This window comes from Chanos chanos, chromosome 5, assembly GCF_902362185.1.
Source record: "Chanos chanos chromosome 5, fChaCha1.1, whole genome shotgun sequence".
In the NCBI taxonomy this organism is placed as follows: domain Eukaryota; kingdom Metazoa; phylum Chordata; class Actinopteri; order Gonorynchiformes; family Chanidae; genus Chanos; species Chanos chanos.
This window is the reverse complement of record NC_044499.1, coordinates 24873863-24891263: the sequence shown is the minus strand read 5'-3', so window position 1 is coordinate 24891263 and position 17401 is coordinate 24873863. Positions and strand designations below refer to the sequence as shown.

At 43.5% G+C, this 17401-nt stretch overlaps 1 protein-coding gene across 1 annotated transcript in view; it reads right to left on the bottom strand.

Annotated features, from left to right (window-relative positions):
* The window catches only part of LOC115812334 (phosphatase and actin regulator 1), a 32762-nt gene that overhangs the window by 1857 nt on the left and 13504 nt on the right, over positions 1 to 17401 (bottom strand). Inside the window, exons 4-10 of the mRNA XM_030774817.1 lie at positions 12873 to 13076; positions 12048 to 12333; positions 9571 to 9767; positions 8070 to 8226; positions 4839 to 4894; positions 3577 to 3638; positions 572 to 712 (exon numbers count right to left, since the gene is read on the bottom strand). Coding sequence (XP_030630677.1) covers positions 572 to 712; positions 3577 to 3638; positions 4839 to 4894; positions 8070 to 8226; positions 9571 to 9767; positions 12048 to 12333; positions 12873 to 13076 — 1103 coding nt within the window. The remainder of the gene's footprint in view (positions 1 to 571; positions 713 to 3576; positions 3639 to 4838; positions 4895 to 8069; positions 8227 to 9570; positions 9768 to 12047; positions 12334 to 12872; positions 13077 to 17401) is intronic.

The window sequence follows — 17401 nt, the reverse complement described above, 5'->3', positions numbered from 1 at the left end:
CAGTGTCAGAGCAGCTGCTCTATAAGATGTAAAATAAAAGAAGGTAGAAAGACTTCTGGCTGTCTTCTGTTACACTGCTCTTTTTTCTTTCCCCAGTGAGAGGTGAGAACAGGCTGGTCCACAGCACTGCAGGGCTAGTGCAGGCTCCCTTACTCTTCCTCATGTAATGTATGCATGTTTTGGTGGGCGAAGAGCAAAACACATCGAAAATGAATGAATCAGAAAGTCAAAAGCTAAAGAGGCTTGAAGAAAAGTGACTGTTTTGGCTGAAGCATTTGACAGGAGAATGGGAACAGCACTGTACCCAAAATCTGTCAAAACAAATCTAGTTTATCTCCTGTCTTCTGGGACAGATTTTGGAGTGCTACGAAATATGGACTTATACATCACTATTTTCATTAAGCACAAGGTATACAGCCCAAACATGCATTCTCAGGTTTCCTTTTCCATTCTTCAACGAACGTCTTCAGTTCTCCTCCATATCTATTCATCAGGATTTACCCCAGAACCATTATAAACCCCCCTTAACCCAATCACCCACGCCCCGCCACATGCCCTGAGTTCAGCTTGCCTTGTCGGCCGCCGTGAGTCTCGTCCACGGTTTGTCTGCCCGTCGGTCGTAGTCCTGAGCGTCTGCCACCTCTACGTAGTCGCTGAAGCGGATCAGGATCTTAGCCTGTCGCAGCTCCTCCACCGTGGGCCTCTGGCTGAGCTAAAAACATAAACATCACAGGTCAGCAAGATCAGCCACACTCACCTGCATCAGGAGGCCTGCTTACATCAACCACATTCACCTGCATCAGGAGGCCTGGTTATACCTACCAAGTTCACATGCAGTTAGAATACAATTTAAATCCCCAAGGAATGGTTCTATAGAACAATGACATAGCTCTCACTCTTTAAAAAGAAATACAACTATAAAACAATAAGCCTGCAGATGAAATTTTGCACAAGAAGTGTCTGCCAACTTTGCACATTAACCTCGATTCACCAGCTCCTGGTGTCCTGGGGGGCCTTCAGTTTAATCCTCTGGAATCATCAGTCCTTTGAGATAAAGGGTTTTATTTAGACACCAGAAATCTGTGTATATGTGTGTACATGTGTGTGTCTATCTGATAGCATGAAGGTGTCTAACTCCAGAACAGTCAGTAAGATGGTGAAGCAGAGTGCTGGTTAGGAAAAACTTCCATGTGATCGCACTGGACAAAAAGAGGTAATCACTATGGAAACAGCAGAAGGTTTGGCTTTGGTATGAAATCTGATGCATTAGTGGTCTCTACATTTTCCTTCCAACCAGGAATGAAAAGAAAAGGTATTTTTCGTTCTTATGATGCTGTGTGAATGAATGCATGCCGTAATGTGGAATGAGTGTGACACTGTACTGTGGGCTCAGACTTATCCTATAATATTATTATATTATAGTGTGTGTGTGTGTGTGTGTGAAAGGGGGAGGGGGAGGGAGAGAGATAGAGAGTGAAGGAGAGGGGGGGGTGCACTCTACAGTCCTTGCTGGCTGAGTGAGTGAATGAGTGAGACTATGAGTCTCAGGCTAGAATCACTGCTACCAACATATTTGTTCTTAAATAGTTTGCACAAGTGATTTAAGGGAATTTGCTGCATTCACTAGTGTTCTCATATTTTGAATTTTGCCTCAGGTGTGAATGATATTTACAAGTGCTCCAAAACTATTGTATGACTCCAAAGTTCTCCAAAACATGTTTTTGACCAATGGATTGTATGCACTTCATTTCTTTGAGGGCACTCTGAATTTGAACATACGAATATATAAATTACTCGCCATACTGTATGAGAATGTTCTATTTATCCTGTTTGACAATGGTATTTCATTGTTTTACTCTGCTATTCAAACTGCAAATTGCATTGTTAACTTTAAATGGGCTATTTAGGCTGCTGTATAATACCATAATACCAACATCTCAAACTGACATTGCAACATTATCTATTACAGCACATATTCTATTGTCTGTCTCTGTGATAGAGACTTCTGCTGGTTTTACATCCTCCCACTGCAATCATGGACCATGTTGCTTTGGTTAGCCTTTTTTTTTAATCCAATCTAATTTAGACCATTTTGTCCAGTGACACTGTAGACACCTGGTTACACTGCGCTGATGCTGTTAAAATGACATGTTTTCTTTTACTGATCTCTGAAAGCAGGACTTTATTCTCTAAACTCGTAAAGTTCTTTTTTACCTTTGCCTGCCATTTTATGAATGACAGTTATGGAAAACAGGGCAGGACACTTAGCCTTATATGGCATTATTGAGGTGTCAATTATGCCAGTTCACAGCTCTCATGAGAGTGTACCCATTCACGAAAAGGTGCCGTTCATCTTGTTTACGCTGATCTCTTAAGACAGTTTTGTTAAGTTAAGAGTGTTTGCTGCATCTGGCATGGCAAACTCATGAGCCCATCTCAAAAATCAAAAACAAGAATATGAAAATGTTGTGGCATGAGGTCCATAGTGTGTATGGCACAGTGGTTGGGTTACACCCTGGATTAAACATTCATTGGTTTCTATAGACAAGTGATTGACTATGAAGAGTTTAGACCTCCGACCCCTCCACTGACCAGAAGTGAACTATACCTCTTTTTTTTTCTTTCCCTCTCTCTCACTATCCCTCTCCCCCCATCTCTCCCTGTCTTCTTCCATCCCTCCCTCTCTCTCTCTCTCACACACACACGGCCTTGTCTAATTGACAGGACCGGGTTTGTATTATGAGAGTATGAGAGTAACATGCTGATGTCACACACGTTCATCCTTCGGCAGCTGCATTTGATGAAAAGCTGATGGTTTGGTTCAACATGCTGTCCCGGTACAGCTCACCCAGTACAGCACAAACACTACTCCTGACAACCTTCTCTGCCAAGCTCCACTACAACCTTTCCACCCTACAGTCTCTAATGCACAACACAACACTGTAATTCAGTGTCATATAACAATACACCATCACATTTATACCCTACAGTCTCTAATACACAACACAACACTGTCGTTCGGTGCCAAATAACATTCCATCATCACATTTATACCCTACAGTCTCTAATATAGGCCTACAACACAACACTGTCATTCAGTGCCATATAACATTCCATCATCACATTTATACCCTACAGTCTCTAATACACAACACTGTCATTCAGTGCCAAATAACATTCCATCATCACATTTATACCCTACAGTCTCTAATACACAACACTGTCATTCAGTGCCAAATAACATTACACCATCACATTTATACCCTACAGTCTCTAATATAGGCCTACAACACAACACTGTCATTCAGTGTTATATAACTTTCCATTATCACATTTATACCCTACAGTCTCTAATACACAACACTGTCATTCAGTGTCATATAACATTACACCATCACATTTATACCCTACAGTCTCTAATACACAACACTGTCATTCAGTGCCATATAACATTACACAATCACATTTACACCACAAACAAAGACAGTGAGTAACCTAGAATGTCACTCTTTTTATAATATGTTACTGTTATGACCAGTTATAGTAGTGTTAGCATCACCAGGGCACTTGTCTTACCTTTCGTGTTAGTCTTCGTTTAATCTCTCTCTTCTCCTCCATCTCTTCTTGCTCATTCCGTGCTATGGAAAATACACACACACACACACACACACACACATCAAGGGTCACACAGCACGTGTGGGCTTCCACAGGCGTAGTTATACGATTGGAAACATGAATAAATCTCTCCTTGGAACAACACTATTAAAATGCAACAAATTAACTGGATTATGGGCAAGGTTTGCTTTTTAGGTGTGGGTTGGAGGCACTTTGTTATTTAGTATTTCTGAATGGAGAGGAGGTCTTACATTCATTCTTTTTCCTGCTCTGCATTCCCCAGAGCCAGTTCTCTGCTTTTCATTTCCATAATATCCACTCATTAAACACAAATTACCAGCTTTAGGCAGAAAGTGAGACCAAACCTGAAAATGAGGCTACTTTAAAAAAAAAAAAAAGAACAAACTTTACACTGCAGCCTCTTCTGTATGCCCCTGATAATCTTGAGAGAGAGAGAGGGAGAGAGAGAGAGAGAGAGAGAGAGAGAGAGAGAGGAAGAGAGAAAGAAAGAGAGAGAGAGAGAGGCAGGCCAGGATGTTCTGAGTGAGACAGCATCATCCTGTTTATGTGAATTAAATCAAGATGATACCCTGCTTTTCACAGGCCCAACCTCACACAGCTGAAAACATGCTCCTTCCCACAAGCCTGAAGCCTCACCCCAAACCTGCTTTCCTCCGCTGGTCTGACCTCTCTCAGTTTAACACAGAGACCAAAGTGTCTCTCTCCACAAGCATCACAGTCTCCCCCTTCTCCACAACACACTCTCAGAGAGAAAGTGTGTATATGTGTGTATGTGTTATAAAGGTGTAACATTACATAAAACCCAGTGTCCAGGGCCTGCTGCAGTTCTAGTTTAGTTTTGTTTTGGAAAAAAGAAATGTGAGGTGTGAATTTGCTGGTCAGGGGTGTCCTGCCTGCCCTAAGTCACACGTGCTGCTGTCCACTGACACGATCATTTTGAAATACTGGGATGGTAGGAGTATCGGGTGAAAAGAATATATGTCTGTCTTTAAAGAAGCTGTCTCCACTATTACATTAATGACAAAATCTGCCTTTCACTCTGCGAGACTGTGTCACTTATAAATTACCTACATACATACACACACAGGTGTACATACATTTATCATGCACGTTCACACAACACATGTGTGTGTGTGTACATATATGTGTATGTGTGGAGTGTAAAGCTGTTCAGTCGTGTAGTGTAGACAGCAGACACTCACGTTTGAGGATATTCCTCTGCTCCAGCTCCTCAGGCGTTGGTCTCTGGCTTAACCTCCTGTAGAGAAACAAAAACACAGTCAGTCTCTCTCTCTCTCTCAAAGACACACACACATACACACTCCTACAGTCACAGATTCATCACACAGAAATGTGTGACTACATAATCATAAGCATCCATCAGAAAGAGAGAGAAAGAGAGATATGGTGTCTCTCCTGACAGTAGGAGAGTGTTTATGTGTCATGTTATTCATCACTCTGTGTTCTGAGGGACAGCCAGAGGCCAAGCGCTGTTACCTAAGCAACTGTTTGATTGACAGGCTGAGTGACAGCCAGAATTGGAGCCACCAGCAGTGCTAGAAAAATGTCCATTTCCTTCCTACCAGATGTCTGTGTGTGCATGTGTGTGTGTGTGTGTGTGTGTGTGTTGGGGGGGGGGGGTTGCAGATGTAACCCAGTGCTGAGGTGAGCATTGTGTTGAGTTTTTCTTTCCTTGGCTATAACACAGACAGCATTTTATTACTACAGGGTCAGAACACTTAACACATACCCCTGTGTGTGTTGAGGGGAAAATGTTGCTATGATTTTGACACAGGGCACAGAGCATGCGGGTGGTCACGTGTGTATACAGAGCAGGCTGGCTGTGTCATCTGTAAGGTCAAAGGTAAAGGTCATTAAGTGAGCTTGGAATATCTGCTACATGTCACATACCGATATGAGAGATTACATGCAAGGAACAGCCGTGGCCTAAAGGCTAGAGAAGCAGGCTTGGGACCGAAAGGTAGGAATAATGTAGGCAGGGGGAGTGAACATACAGCGCGTTCCCCTCCCTCAATGTCCACAGCTGACTTTGAGCAAGGCACCTAACCCCCAACAGCTGCAGCTGTGTGGCTGCCCACTGCTCTGGGTGTGTGTGCGCTCACTACCTCCAAGTGTGTTTGTGTGTGCTCATTGCTCACTACTCCTTGTTTGTGCACTCACTACTATGGCCTGCATTTAACCCATCACTACTTGGATGGGTTAAATGCAGAGGCTGAATTAATAAAGTGTCTAAAATTAAAAATTAATTAAACTAAAAAGACAGCAGGTGTTACTGTCAAAGTTCACCATCTCCCTTCCTTTCAACTGACTTTATCTGACAGTTCACGCACTGATAACATCTGGTCTCTGGATTTCACTGCTGACTTTCTCTCTGGTAGACTTTGTGTCTGCTCCTTTGAACACACACAGGAAACAGAGACAAAACCGCAGACTCCACTTAATGCAGTGGAAAAACAAAAGCCATATCAGAGATCAAACTCAGCCCGTAATCCACTCCTGCTCCTTTAAACACACACACTGACAGAGCAGGTACTTGAATAGTCCTACTTTAGAAAAGAACCCCTCTCCTGTCCATCACAGTCAACTCATGCCTTCTGATCTCAGCAGCTTCAAAAGTATTGTCAGTCTGAAGACATCACGTCTGAGGACACAGTCAGGCCCCAACATGCCAGCTTAGCGCTTTTTCACCAGTGTAAAATAGTTTACCAGGGCCAATCTGAAAGACATGCAACCTTCATCATCATCATAATCATCATCATCACTGTCATGATCTGTCACTTCACGCAAGATGTAGCTGTCACCGTCACAGCACTACGGTTGTGCCCTTCCAAAAATGTCAGAGTGCTAACTTAACACCATTACACAACACAGCCTTAACACACACACACACACACACACACAGCTCAGTGTGTACAGAGATGTGATACTTGGTGTCAATCAAGTGCCCTTGTGTGTGTTTTTCTTTTCTCAGCGGTTCTGTTTACGGGCATGGAGATGGTGGTCAGGTGGCGTTTGATTAAGGCGACTGCCTTTATCAATATGACTGTAATCATATTATTATTTCCATAGTCTTTGTCTCCAGTGACTTCAGCAGACACAGTGTGTCACTGAACACCAGTCAGGAGAGTGCTGAGTGTTTTTGTGTTTAACACGCTGCAGAACTGCCACACAGAAAACCTCACGCACGTTCACAGTCGCATGTCCTTAGAGAGAGAGAGAGGAGTGAATGTTCCTGCTGGGATTACAGCTTTGCATGGATGCTCAGGGCGACACAATGCATCTGCGTGCGTGCGTGCGTGTCTGTTGAACTGGCCGCGTGTTTTGGGACCATGACAACAGGCCTTCTGGGAGAGACACAGGGTGCCAAACACAGCGGGGAAGCCTCCAAAAATACACCCGTATCCTTCTCTCTCTCTACCTCTTTCATGCCAAAACAACAGAGGGCCAGTAACAAACGACAAGTTGCACTATACTCAAATGTCATTTTGCTCCCCATTGATCAAAGTATGAAACACCAGTACTTAAACCCACAGGCACCAAATGGCTGCTTTAATCTGGTTCAGCTAATGTGGAGATGCTCTGACAGCATGAAGGATACCAGATTCACGCCTCCTTTTATTTACAACACGAATTAGATGCATTTTTCTGCCTCACTGCATGAGTAACAGGGCTGACAACAGCTATGGCCAAATTCTCTGAGCGAGGAATAGAGAGAGACAGAGGGAGAGAGAGAGAGAGAGAGAGAGAGAGAGATGCAGAGAGACATGAGGGGGCTGTGATAGGATAAGGTCAGCTCAGAGTGAAATGTTAGTGTCTCCTGCAGTAACAGAGGCAGTGCTTACAGACAGAGCTATAACACAGTCTGTGTCTAATCTGTTATCACAGCTCATTTAAAGGCACTGTCAGATGACTCGCATAAATAAAAAAAAAACAAAAAAAGACAACCGTCATCTTCGCAGATTCACTCATAGTTTCGTTCTCTTAAGACAGAGCAGTCTGAGTCGTCCTAGTTTGCCTGTTCTTTCCTTAAGTTAACCTGCGTCATTACTAAATACAGACTTCTGTCTGATAAAACAAAAAAGACAAAAGTAGGTCATCTTTTTAACTGGCCACATTTACTAACAGAGGACTTACACATTGTCTGCTCACTTCTCTCAACCTCCATTAGCACTTATAAAACAGGACCTGATTTGCTTTTGAGACTCTGTGTGTGTGTGTGTGTGTGTGTGTGTGTGTGTGTGTGTGTGTGTTTGCGCAAGCGTGCATGTGTGCGTGATAAAGGTGAAGGAATATATGCATGTATGCCATTTATGTGCAGGCACATGTATATATGAGTAGTGTGTGTGTGTGTGTGTGTTTGTGTTTGTGTACATGTGCTTGTGTTTCTTTGTGTGTTTCTGTGCGAGACATACCGTGTGAGCTTGGTGCCAATCTGCTGTCTGGACTCCAGTCTCTCCTCATCTGTCTGCATTGGTATGATGTTCTTCTCCTCCAGTTCTCTTTTTGATGGCCTATTACTCAGCTTCATTGCCAGGGAATCTTTTCTCACCACCTTTAGAGCCAGGGTACCTACACACACACACACACCACACATGCACAGAAAGACATGTGCACACACATGCACAAACACACACACATGAAGACATGCAGGCACATACCGACATTAGAGATTTCCCCTTACATGCAGGAAAACAGGTGTTACTGTCAAAGTTCACCATCTCCCTTCCTCTCAACTGACTTTATCTGACAGTTCACGCACTGATGACATGGAAGGTATTCATGATTAATAATATCTGGTCTCTGGATTTCACTGCTGACTTTCTCTCTGGTAGACTTTGTGTCTGCTCCTTTGAACACACACAGGAAACAGAGACAAAACCGCAGACTCCACTTAATGCAGTGGAAAAACAAAAGCCATATCAGAGATCAAACTCAGCCCGTAATCCACTCCTGCTCCTTTAAACACACACACTGACAGAGCGGGTACTTGAATAGTCCTACTTTAGAAAAGAACCCCTCTCCTGTCCATCACAGTCAACTCATGCCTTCTGATCTCAGCAGCTTCAAAAGTACTGTCAGTCTGAAGACATCACGTCTGACACACACATATACACACACAAAGACATGCAGGCACATACTGATATGAGATTTCCCCTTACAGGTACACATGGGTGAGAAACATGTGTGTGTGTCTGTGTGTGAGAACCCAGATAAGTATTTATTATGAAACATCATGTTTCCTGGTCTTCCTTTTGATGATTTTTATTGAGCTGTGAGTGCATTAATCAGAATAGGCAGAGGCCATTACAGTTTTATCTGAACACTGAATTTGAGAAATGATGTAATGCCAGAGCTCCAAGGCTCATCCTCTGTGAGAAAAAGCCTTTCTGACTGACAGCCTGACTCACTCAGTCTTTTAACTTGTTCTGAGGTGCTGGCACTCTTAATGATTAGTCACAGTACTGACGAAGTGCCAGTCACAGGGGAGACTCATCACTGACCACTGAAGCCAGGGAGATTAGCTATGTCCAACACATCATAACCCAAACCAAGACACTAGTATGACTGACCACCATTCATTTCACTCACTCAGACAAACACTTCTAGAAATTAGCATGATAGCAAATGCTAGTGACATGTTCAGGAATGATAGAGGAGGAGAGGAAGGATAGTCAAATAAATGTGGGGAAAGATACGATCTGACAAAAACTTACTCTAATGTTAGCTAGCTGCTGACCTAAGCTAACTTCCTGCAGATTTCTGTAATATCAGTTACCGTCATGTTCGTTAATATTAGCATGACTGTTTAGTGAATGTTTTTGACTTGACAGTTCACTATGTTTACATGTTGGTACAAACTATTAGCCTTGACATAACTTTTACATTCGGTCATACTGAGTGAGTGAGTCATACTTGTGAAGAGGGAATCATCATCATCATCGTCGTCGTCTTCTTCCTCCTCCTCTTCCTCTTCATCTTTGTACATGCTGGGCAGGTCCTCATAGTCTGACTCGTTGGGCATGTTCTCTTTGTCATCCTCACAGTCAATGACCACTGTGGGCACTGTCCGGCCATCCAGAAGACTACACTGCCCAGCATGCAATGCAGAGCTACCAAAGAGAACATGTACAAACATTACCTTCCCTTAATAGCAACATACATTACCCCATTACCTCAATAGCAACATACATTACCCCATTCCTTCACTACGTACATATCAGAGAGTATTTCCCTGGTCCCATCTTGTTTTATAATGTGTTAAAATACACGTCCACACTCATACTCAATCTGGAATCTCAATCTGGAATCATTTTTAACAGAACAAATAGTCCAACCAATAGCAAACCCGTAGTGCACTACACAAAAGTTCTCATACTTGCATACCATACTGTATACCAGGGTGGAGAGTAGTGTGCTGTACAGTGTATTCTGGGCCAGTATGCAGTACACTAGTATGCCATTTCGGACACAGCCCATATTTCGTCATTTTTTTTTTTTTTTTTATAGATCAGTGCTATTGGTCACCCTTTACGTCCGTCTGTGGGTTTTACAAATATTTAACCAATGGAAAGCACTAAAAACAGCTTGTGACTAAATCTCGTAACTCCGCTGGATCCTCAAACTGTCTGCAAAACCGCATAGCTGTTGCTAGTTGCTTCACTCAACTGTAGACCAGTAGTAAGCAGTTGTTTGGAGACAGTCTCTGGTCGTTTGCAATGCAAGAGCTGCAATCCAAGGCTAAATAAAGAACTGGTTGTTTGGGTAAGTACAGTGTTTTTACTCAAGAAACACTAAGTCTCTAAAGGCTAATGTTTTATGTATTTGAGGCCTGAGACATGTGGGAGTGGAGAGAAGTGCAGGCTGAACACAGTAGGTTAGAGTGCAGTTTAGTCTGGCATTTGCCATCTAGCCATAGCCAGGACTGTCTTTTATAACCCGTGCATGGCACTTAATCTTTTATAACAAGAGATTTTGGCCAAATGTATTCAACGACAGGAAAAACTGAGCACACACATAGCTACAGTAAACTTTGTCACCTGTAAGTTGATGATAATGTAATGTGATGTACTTACTGCCTCAGATGCGGCCATTTTTATTAATGAGGTAAAAATCATGTAGGCTATCTTGACATTCGCTGGTCAAAAATCTCATAACTCCACTTGAGCTTAATTTTGGTAAAATATTAATAATATAATGGACATATAAAGACACAACATTATGTTCAATTATTATAAAAACACAGTTTTTTTGGTTTGTTTACTGAAAAGTAACGGTTTTATTTAAAAAAAAAACAACAACAACAACAACATCGGCTATACCAGGTTGTTTTAATGCAGAAGATTGTTTGAAACCGGCAGTATGTTGGGTATAAAAGATAGTCATATCCCTGTTTACCTGTATGGTTGTTCTGATTATTACAACATCACGAACGGCCCTCCCGGGGAGGGGGTGGGTGGCTGGCTGGCTGTATCATAAAGCTCAAAAATCATTGATTTTGTTAGTTACGCTACAAGACACGAACCAAACTGTCACTACTAGAAGAAGGACTTTCAAAATAACAGCCTAAACCTCAACCTGAACAGACACCAACTTAGCGGGTCAGCAAAAAGTTAGACTGTTAGTAAGCTTATCGTGTTTATACTGCTATTAAACCATAGATATGTCTCCTCTACACCACCTCTGGATGTATGGCTAATACATATGGACTCCTACATATGGACTCCTACATATGGCTGAGCGTGTCCCCTCACTGGGTCAAATTCAAAGATAAACTCATCAGTCTCCTACATGTGACAGGTTGTAGGCAGGAGGTTGGCACAGCGCATGCTCTGAGTGTCGTACAATGCCAGTCTCAGTGCCCAGAGGAGGTCCTGACTGATTGGCTGCCAGGGCCCCAGCTCCACAGTGGGTTTATTGGGTCAGAGCATCCAGTGGGGGTTTGAGAAGCTAGGTCAGCTTTCTGTATGCAGAATCAGGAAAACGCCAGGTTCTGACCTGCTTTTTATCTAAACTGCCCAAAGAGAACCGTTAGCTCAGGGAGTTCTGGACCAAAATGAAACTCTCAAACGACCTATTCAGTTACCTACATTTTGTGAAAGTCTTGCTGTTTGGAAAAAGACAATATTTTGCGTTTTGGCAAAGGGAAATTACCACAGTGTAACGGAACGTCACTAAAGGTTGCGTCTCCGTAACTGCAAGGCTGTTCCAGAGTCAAACAGACCTCTGAAAAATAACACTCACAAGTCGCTTTGGATACACGAGTATAGAAACGTTTCCCTCACCAGTTTCTGTGTTGGACTGTGAACACATAGCTCTTGGAGGACAAAGCTGCCACAAGCGCATATGTGCACACTCACAAACACACACACGCCACCACACACACCCCTCACCTCTCCAGTCTCTGTATGGTGAGTGCGAGGGTCTTGTTCAGCTCCTCTATAATGCGGCTGGGTGGGTGGAGGGGTCCAGGCATGTTGCCATACTGGAGCTGATGGGAGTGGCTGTGGTGTACCCCCAGGCCTGAGGGATGGAGCCCACTTGAGGAGCACTTCTGGGGGAAGGAGGAGGAGCCTGACTCCAGCCCGGCAGGAGGCACACAGATCATCACTTTCTTAGGAGGTAGAGGAGGAGACAGCTTCCCCTGCAGACAGGGCAAGTTCAACTGCTGGCAGGAGTCTGGAGGAGAGAGAGAGGGAGAGAGGGAGAAAGAGAAATGTGGGGAAGAGTAAGAGAGAATGTGTAGAACAGGGAGTGGTACAAGTGGTGAAAAGATAGCAATGAAAAGAGAGATCAGTGTGAGACATAATTACAAACATATTACTTGAAGTTTGCAGGATAAAAGCAATGTCCATATTTGACTTCGACTTTAGATTTGTTATGAAGTTGTCACATTGTTCCCTCAGACATTAAGATCAAACCATTCCACTGCCATTCTAAACATCTACTCTGAGGGCCACTCAGTCAGTGTGTGTTCAGCAAAAACGACTTCCTTATATTCAATCTAAGAGTTAAACTCATTAAAAAACAAAATTAAAAAACAAAATGTCTTCCCTCCAGCAACTCTGGGCAATTATATTCACAAGACACCCCCCCTCTCTCTCTGGACTAACCTATTTTCAGCCCTTCCTCTCTAATGAAGGCAGTGTCAGGGCCCTAAAGGAGGAGGCGTGCCACCAGTAACGGAAGCAGTCCTGAGCAGGCTCAGGAGATCTTACCTGTGCTGTGACTGGTAAGCCTAGAAAAGGGTTTTGGGGGTAGTGCTGGGGGCTGTTTGTGGAAGAGGGGGGGCTTGGCAGGGGTGTCCTGAACATCACTGAGAAAGGCAACAGACTTCTTAGGAGGCAAAACCATGGACGACTTAATGGAAGGGTCCTGAGGACAGACTCCGCCCTCCACAGAGGACCGGAAGTCAACGGTGGCTAAAGATGGGGGCAGACAGAAATGGAAATTAATGTTGTGCCTAATTTCATAAAGATCACAAAATGTACTAAAAGGATCCATGAATGAACATAGCCAATGAAAACATAACAAAAAAACCAAAAGCAAAACAGTGGAGAAACTTTAAAGGTGTGAGTTTCCTCATCATTTCAATGACGTGCACACCCTGTAACGCTGTGATATACTGTAGCTGTAACACTGAATATCACTCAAAGTCCTGAAAAAAGCTTCTACAGAGCTACTGCAAACACACACACACACACACACACACACACACACATACACCCCAAAACTGCAGCTGTGTCTGGACTCATAACATATTGTACAAACTCATAGCCCACAACAGCAACACATGCGTTAAGAAAACCAAGCATAAATTACATGACAAACACGTCACAAAACTACAAATAAAGGACCAGAAATCACAGCCAACGTACTTTCAAATGAGGGTGTTACTCAACACAGAGAACAATCTGACATCACGCCCAATTTTGTTGATTTTGAGGACTAGCTGGAAGCATAGAGGGGTAGGAATTTGAAGCTCTGGGAGAGGGCAAAAGATCCCCCCCAAATCCTCCAAAAGCCACTCTGAATACAACTTTCCTCAAACCCATCCACTGCCCTTAACAACACTACTGCCACCAGAAATGAACAAACAACATCAGTGTCCACCCAGAATCTACATTCACACCACAATGAAGGCACGGCCCCAAATCCAATCAGCATTTCACTCGTTAGAGCAGGTTAAACTAGGACACAGAGAGAGACGTGACTCCTGTGTCACACCCACAGTATGCTGCCGGAGATAAACAATGACTGAACACCACTACATCACTGGTCCGTGAAGAAAAAAAACCATTCTCTATCCAGCCCCAAGCATCGTGAGATCTACTCAAAGGAACTTAAAAGATGGGAGAGGGAAGGAGTGGGGAGTAGTCCCATTAGCGATGCTAGTTCCTTTAAAAGCCTCCTTTTGATGTTTTTTCTCCTTTTGATGCAGTATAATTAACTTGACAAGCTGGAAGAGAAGAGATAGAGTCGCCGTAGAGGGTTGGGGTGCTGGAAGACAATCGTCTCTATTCAAAATTCACTGCACATAACTGCTGTTTCACTGGGCTGCGGATGCCATTACGGCAAGAGCAGTGAGCTAATGTAGCTTATTCCAGTCCCCAAGCCCTAAACATCATTCTCCAACATAACACTAGCCCACTGGAGTGCTACCTCAGTCTCTGTTACTGACAAACCCTCAGGCTAACACTTCACACGAACACACCCTTTTTTCTGCCAGTATTTGGCAAAACTATGCCAGTGACACCAAACCAGTATCTCTCAGGACCCTTCAAATAATTGTAAACTCATGTTCTAACTGGGACATCACCATCTGACCATACAATGTCCTTGGACATCCAGGAATGCTTCTCCATACTAGGCTACACACTGGGTCTGAGAGAACACAGAGGCCCTGCTCTAGGTGTCTGCTGGGGATATCAGACTAAGTGTGTGGAGGGGTGGGGCCAGAGTAGAGGGATGGGGCCAGAGTAGAGGGATGGGGCCAGGTCAGAGGGCCAGGGATCAGGAAGTGGTGTGGAAGGGAGAGAGTGGGGTTCACTCACTTACCCGACCTGTGCACATCCAAGTGCTCGCGCTCTGACCCGCGATGGGCGTGTTCTGTTGTCCTTTCAATCTCTAAAACGCTGGCCACAGCGCCCGCCCCTGCTGGCAGCCCGTTTTCTAACCTGCCATCCTGCTTTGTTATGGGGACTGTGGAGGCAGACGGGACAGAGAGAGAGAGGAGATTTTACCAAACTCCTGTCGTTCCCCTTCCGCAAAATACATCGGCACACATGAGCACATGCTTATTGCCTGCAAACGTGTGCGTTTGAGTGTGTGTGTGTGTGTGTGTGTCTGCACACATACATTCAGACACACATGCACACATGCAGGCAGGCACACATATTCATTTACATAGGGCAAATCACACCTTTTGTGGACTATACATATGAGTGTGTGTGTGTGTGTGCGCGCGCGCACAGTTATACACAGGAAGCAGAGGGGCAGTCCGCCAGTGACCTGGATAACACTTCCACAACTCCCATCAGACAGATGGAAATATTGATCACGGCAGTCCAATTTAATCCGAAATCCCAGGGTACAAAAACCCCAAACAACACTAATACTGCAGCCCTCTCACAGGACATGCAAGATCTCTTGAGCCAACCAACAGACAGCAGATACAGACGAATGGGTAAACCTCACCAAAGACTCTCTCCGTTTTAAGGTGAGAAACATGTCCTTCAAATTCATTCTTACAAAATCAGCGCACACAAACACACACACACACCCCCACACCAGTATGTACTGGGATTTGGGACCAACACTAAAACACAGCTCACACTGGACCAGTGAGAGATTTAACATGGCTCTAAGCTGATTAAACACAGTCAGCCAAAAAGGTTACAGATTAGCATTTGTTTTCCATGTTACCAAAAGGGAAAAAATAAACTGAAAGGGGGAAAAAAATCAATTACTGTTTACCAGCAAAGCCAGGGCAAATGACCTCGTAATCAAACAGAAACTAGCCTTCAAGACTGAAAGCCTGCTTGCCATCAGCACGTGCCATTCCAAAACCAGGAGAAAATTGAGCAGAGCAACACTAAGCAAAATCCACTTGCTTTGCATCCAGAAATACACTGCAACTTGTAATTTTGGATTTTACGACGGTCCTTCAGAGCTTAACTCATTAGAAACAGGCTTTAAATAAGACCACTGTATGTTTGCTCGGATATATTTCACACGATTGATTCCCTCTCCAGGGGCTCATTTTAGTGACTGTCCCAGAGTTATGCCCAGCAAATCCATCCACAGATTTAACTGAATGTTCTTATGAAAATGAAAACAGGAACTGATTTTATTTGCTTATGCTAGATTTACTTATGATGCAAACATCACTGAGTAGTAGTTAGGTATGCCTCACTGTGTATATCACTACGTGAGCAGAACTGCCAAAAAGGAGGTAATTATGTCATATAGCTTGGATCTGTATTATAAACAAAAATAACTTTAGGTATCCGGCTGTAGAAAAAGGACATGCTGCTCGGGTTGATCAAAATTAGCACAAGGCTCTGGACCATTTGCAGTTCTGGTTCTGTTTGACCCATTTCTTTGGTTGGACACAGTCCTTCATCTACAGACACGGAGCTTCCACTCAACACTATCAAAGACTTTAAACTAATTAAAACCTCCACACATCTCACAGCAAACCTAAACCAGAATTCACGAGTGAGTCTTGGATGAGTGACGGAGCAGAGTGTCACCCTAGACTAAGTTATGTATGTACACACACGTACACACACACACACACACACACATATATGTGGGGTCTTAATGTTTATCTGGGAACCCTGCACTCCGAGTATCTAATCCTGGGGTGTCAAAACCAGTCCTGGAGGGCCGTGGTCCTGCTGCCTTTCATGTCAATCAATTACACATGGTCTGTGATTGGCTGAAGAGTGCACAGACCTGTCTTCCAGTTGAAAATCTAAATAAGCATCTAATTCAGAGATGAAAACGAAACGCAGTAGGACTGGTCCTCCCGGACTATATTATGACTCCTCTGATCTAACCAGTCAGAATCTCAGCGTGGACCAGTATCCTCAGTGTGTCTTCACACTCAGGAAACCTGTCCGGAAACAGTTCACCTCTTCATTTCCAAGCAAACGGAAAGAGGTTGTGCTACCAACAGACCGGGAAAACTACCCGGAGAGTGAGACAGAGGCAGAGAAATAAAGATGGGCTGATGTATTGGATTAGGATTAAATCCTGTTTGAGACAAGCTCCTGTAAATCAGATCTCTGTGCGTCACGATACACTCATCGCCCATTGCCTCGAAGATCTCTTACGCACAAACACCAGTGCCTACACACCCAGCAGATCCCACAGCCTGCTAAGTCAAACAAGATCAGTGATATTCAAATCTGCCAAAAAAATACTTTCAGCAATTTAACAGTGGCTTCGCTTTTGTTGGCCTCTTAGCTACACATGAAGAAACAGTGAATCTTGCGTTAATCTTTAAAAGGATCTCTGACATACCACCCTTTAGAAATGTGTCCATAACATCAACAGGTGATGACACTACTATAAGGGGAAAAAAACTTGTTTATTGTAATCAATATTTGTTTGGTGATAAGTGAGTGTATTAAGCAATTTTATATTCACATTCTCATTAAGTCATAAATATTTCTTCTTCATCAGGTCAGCATCAAATGTCTAAGTCCCTGAAATGTCATTCTCGGACCATGTTCTTCAT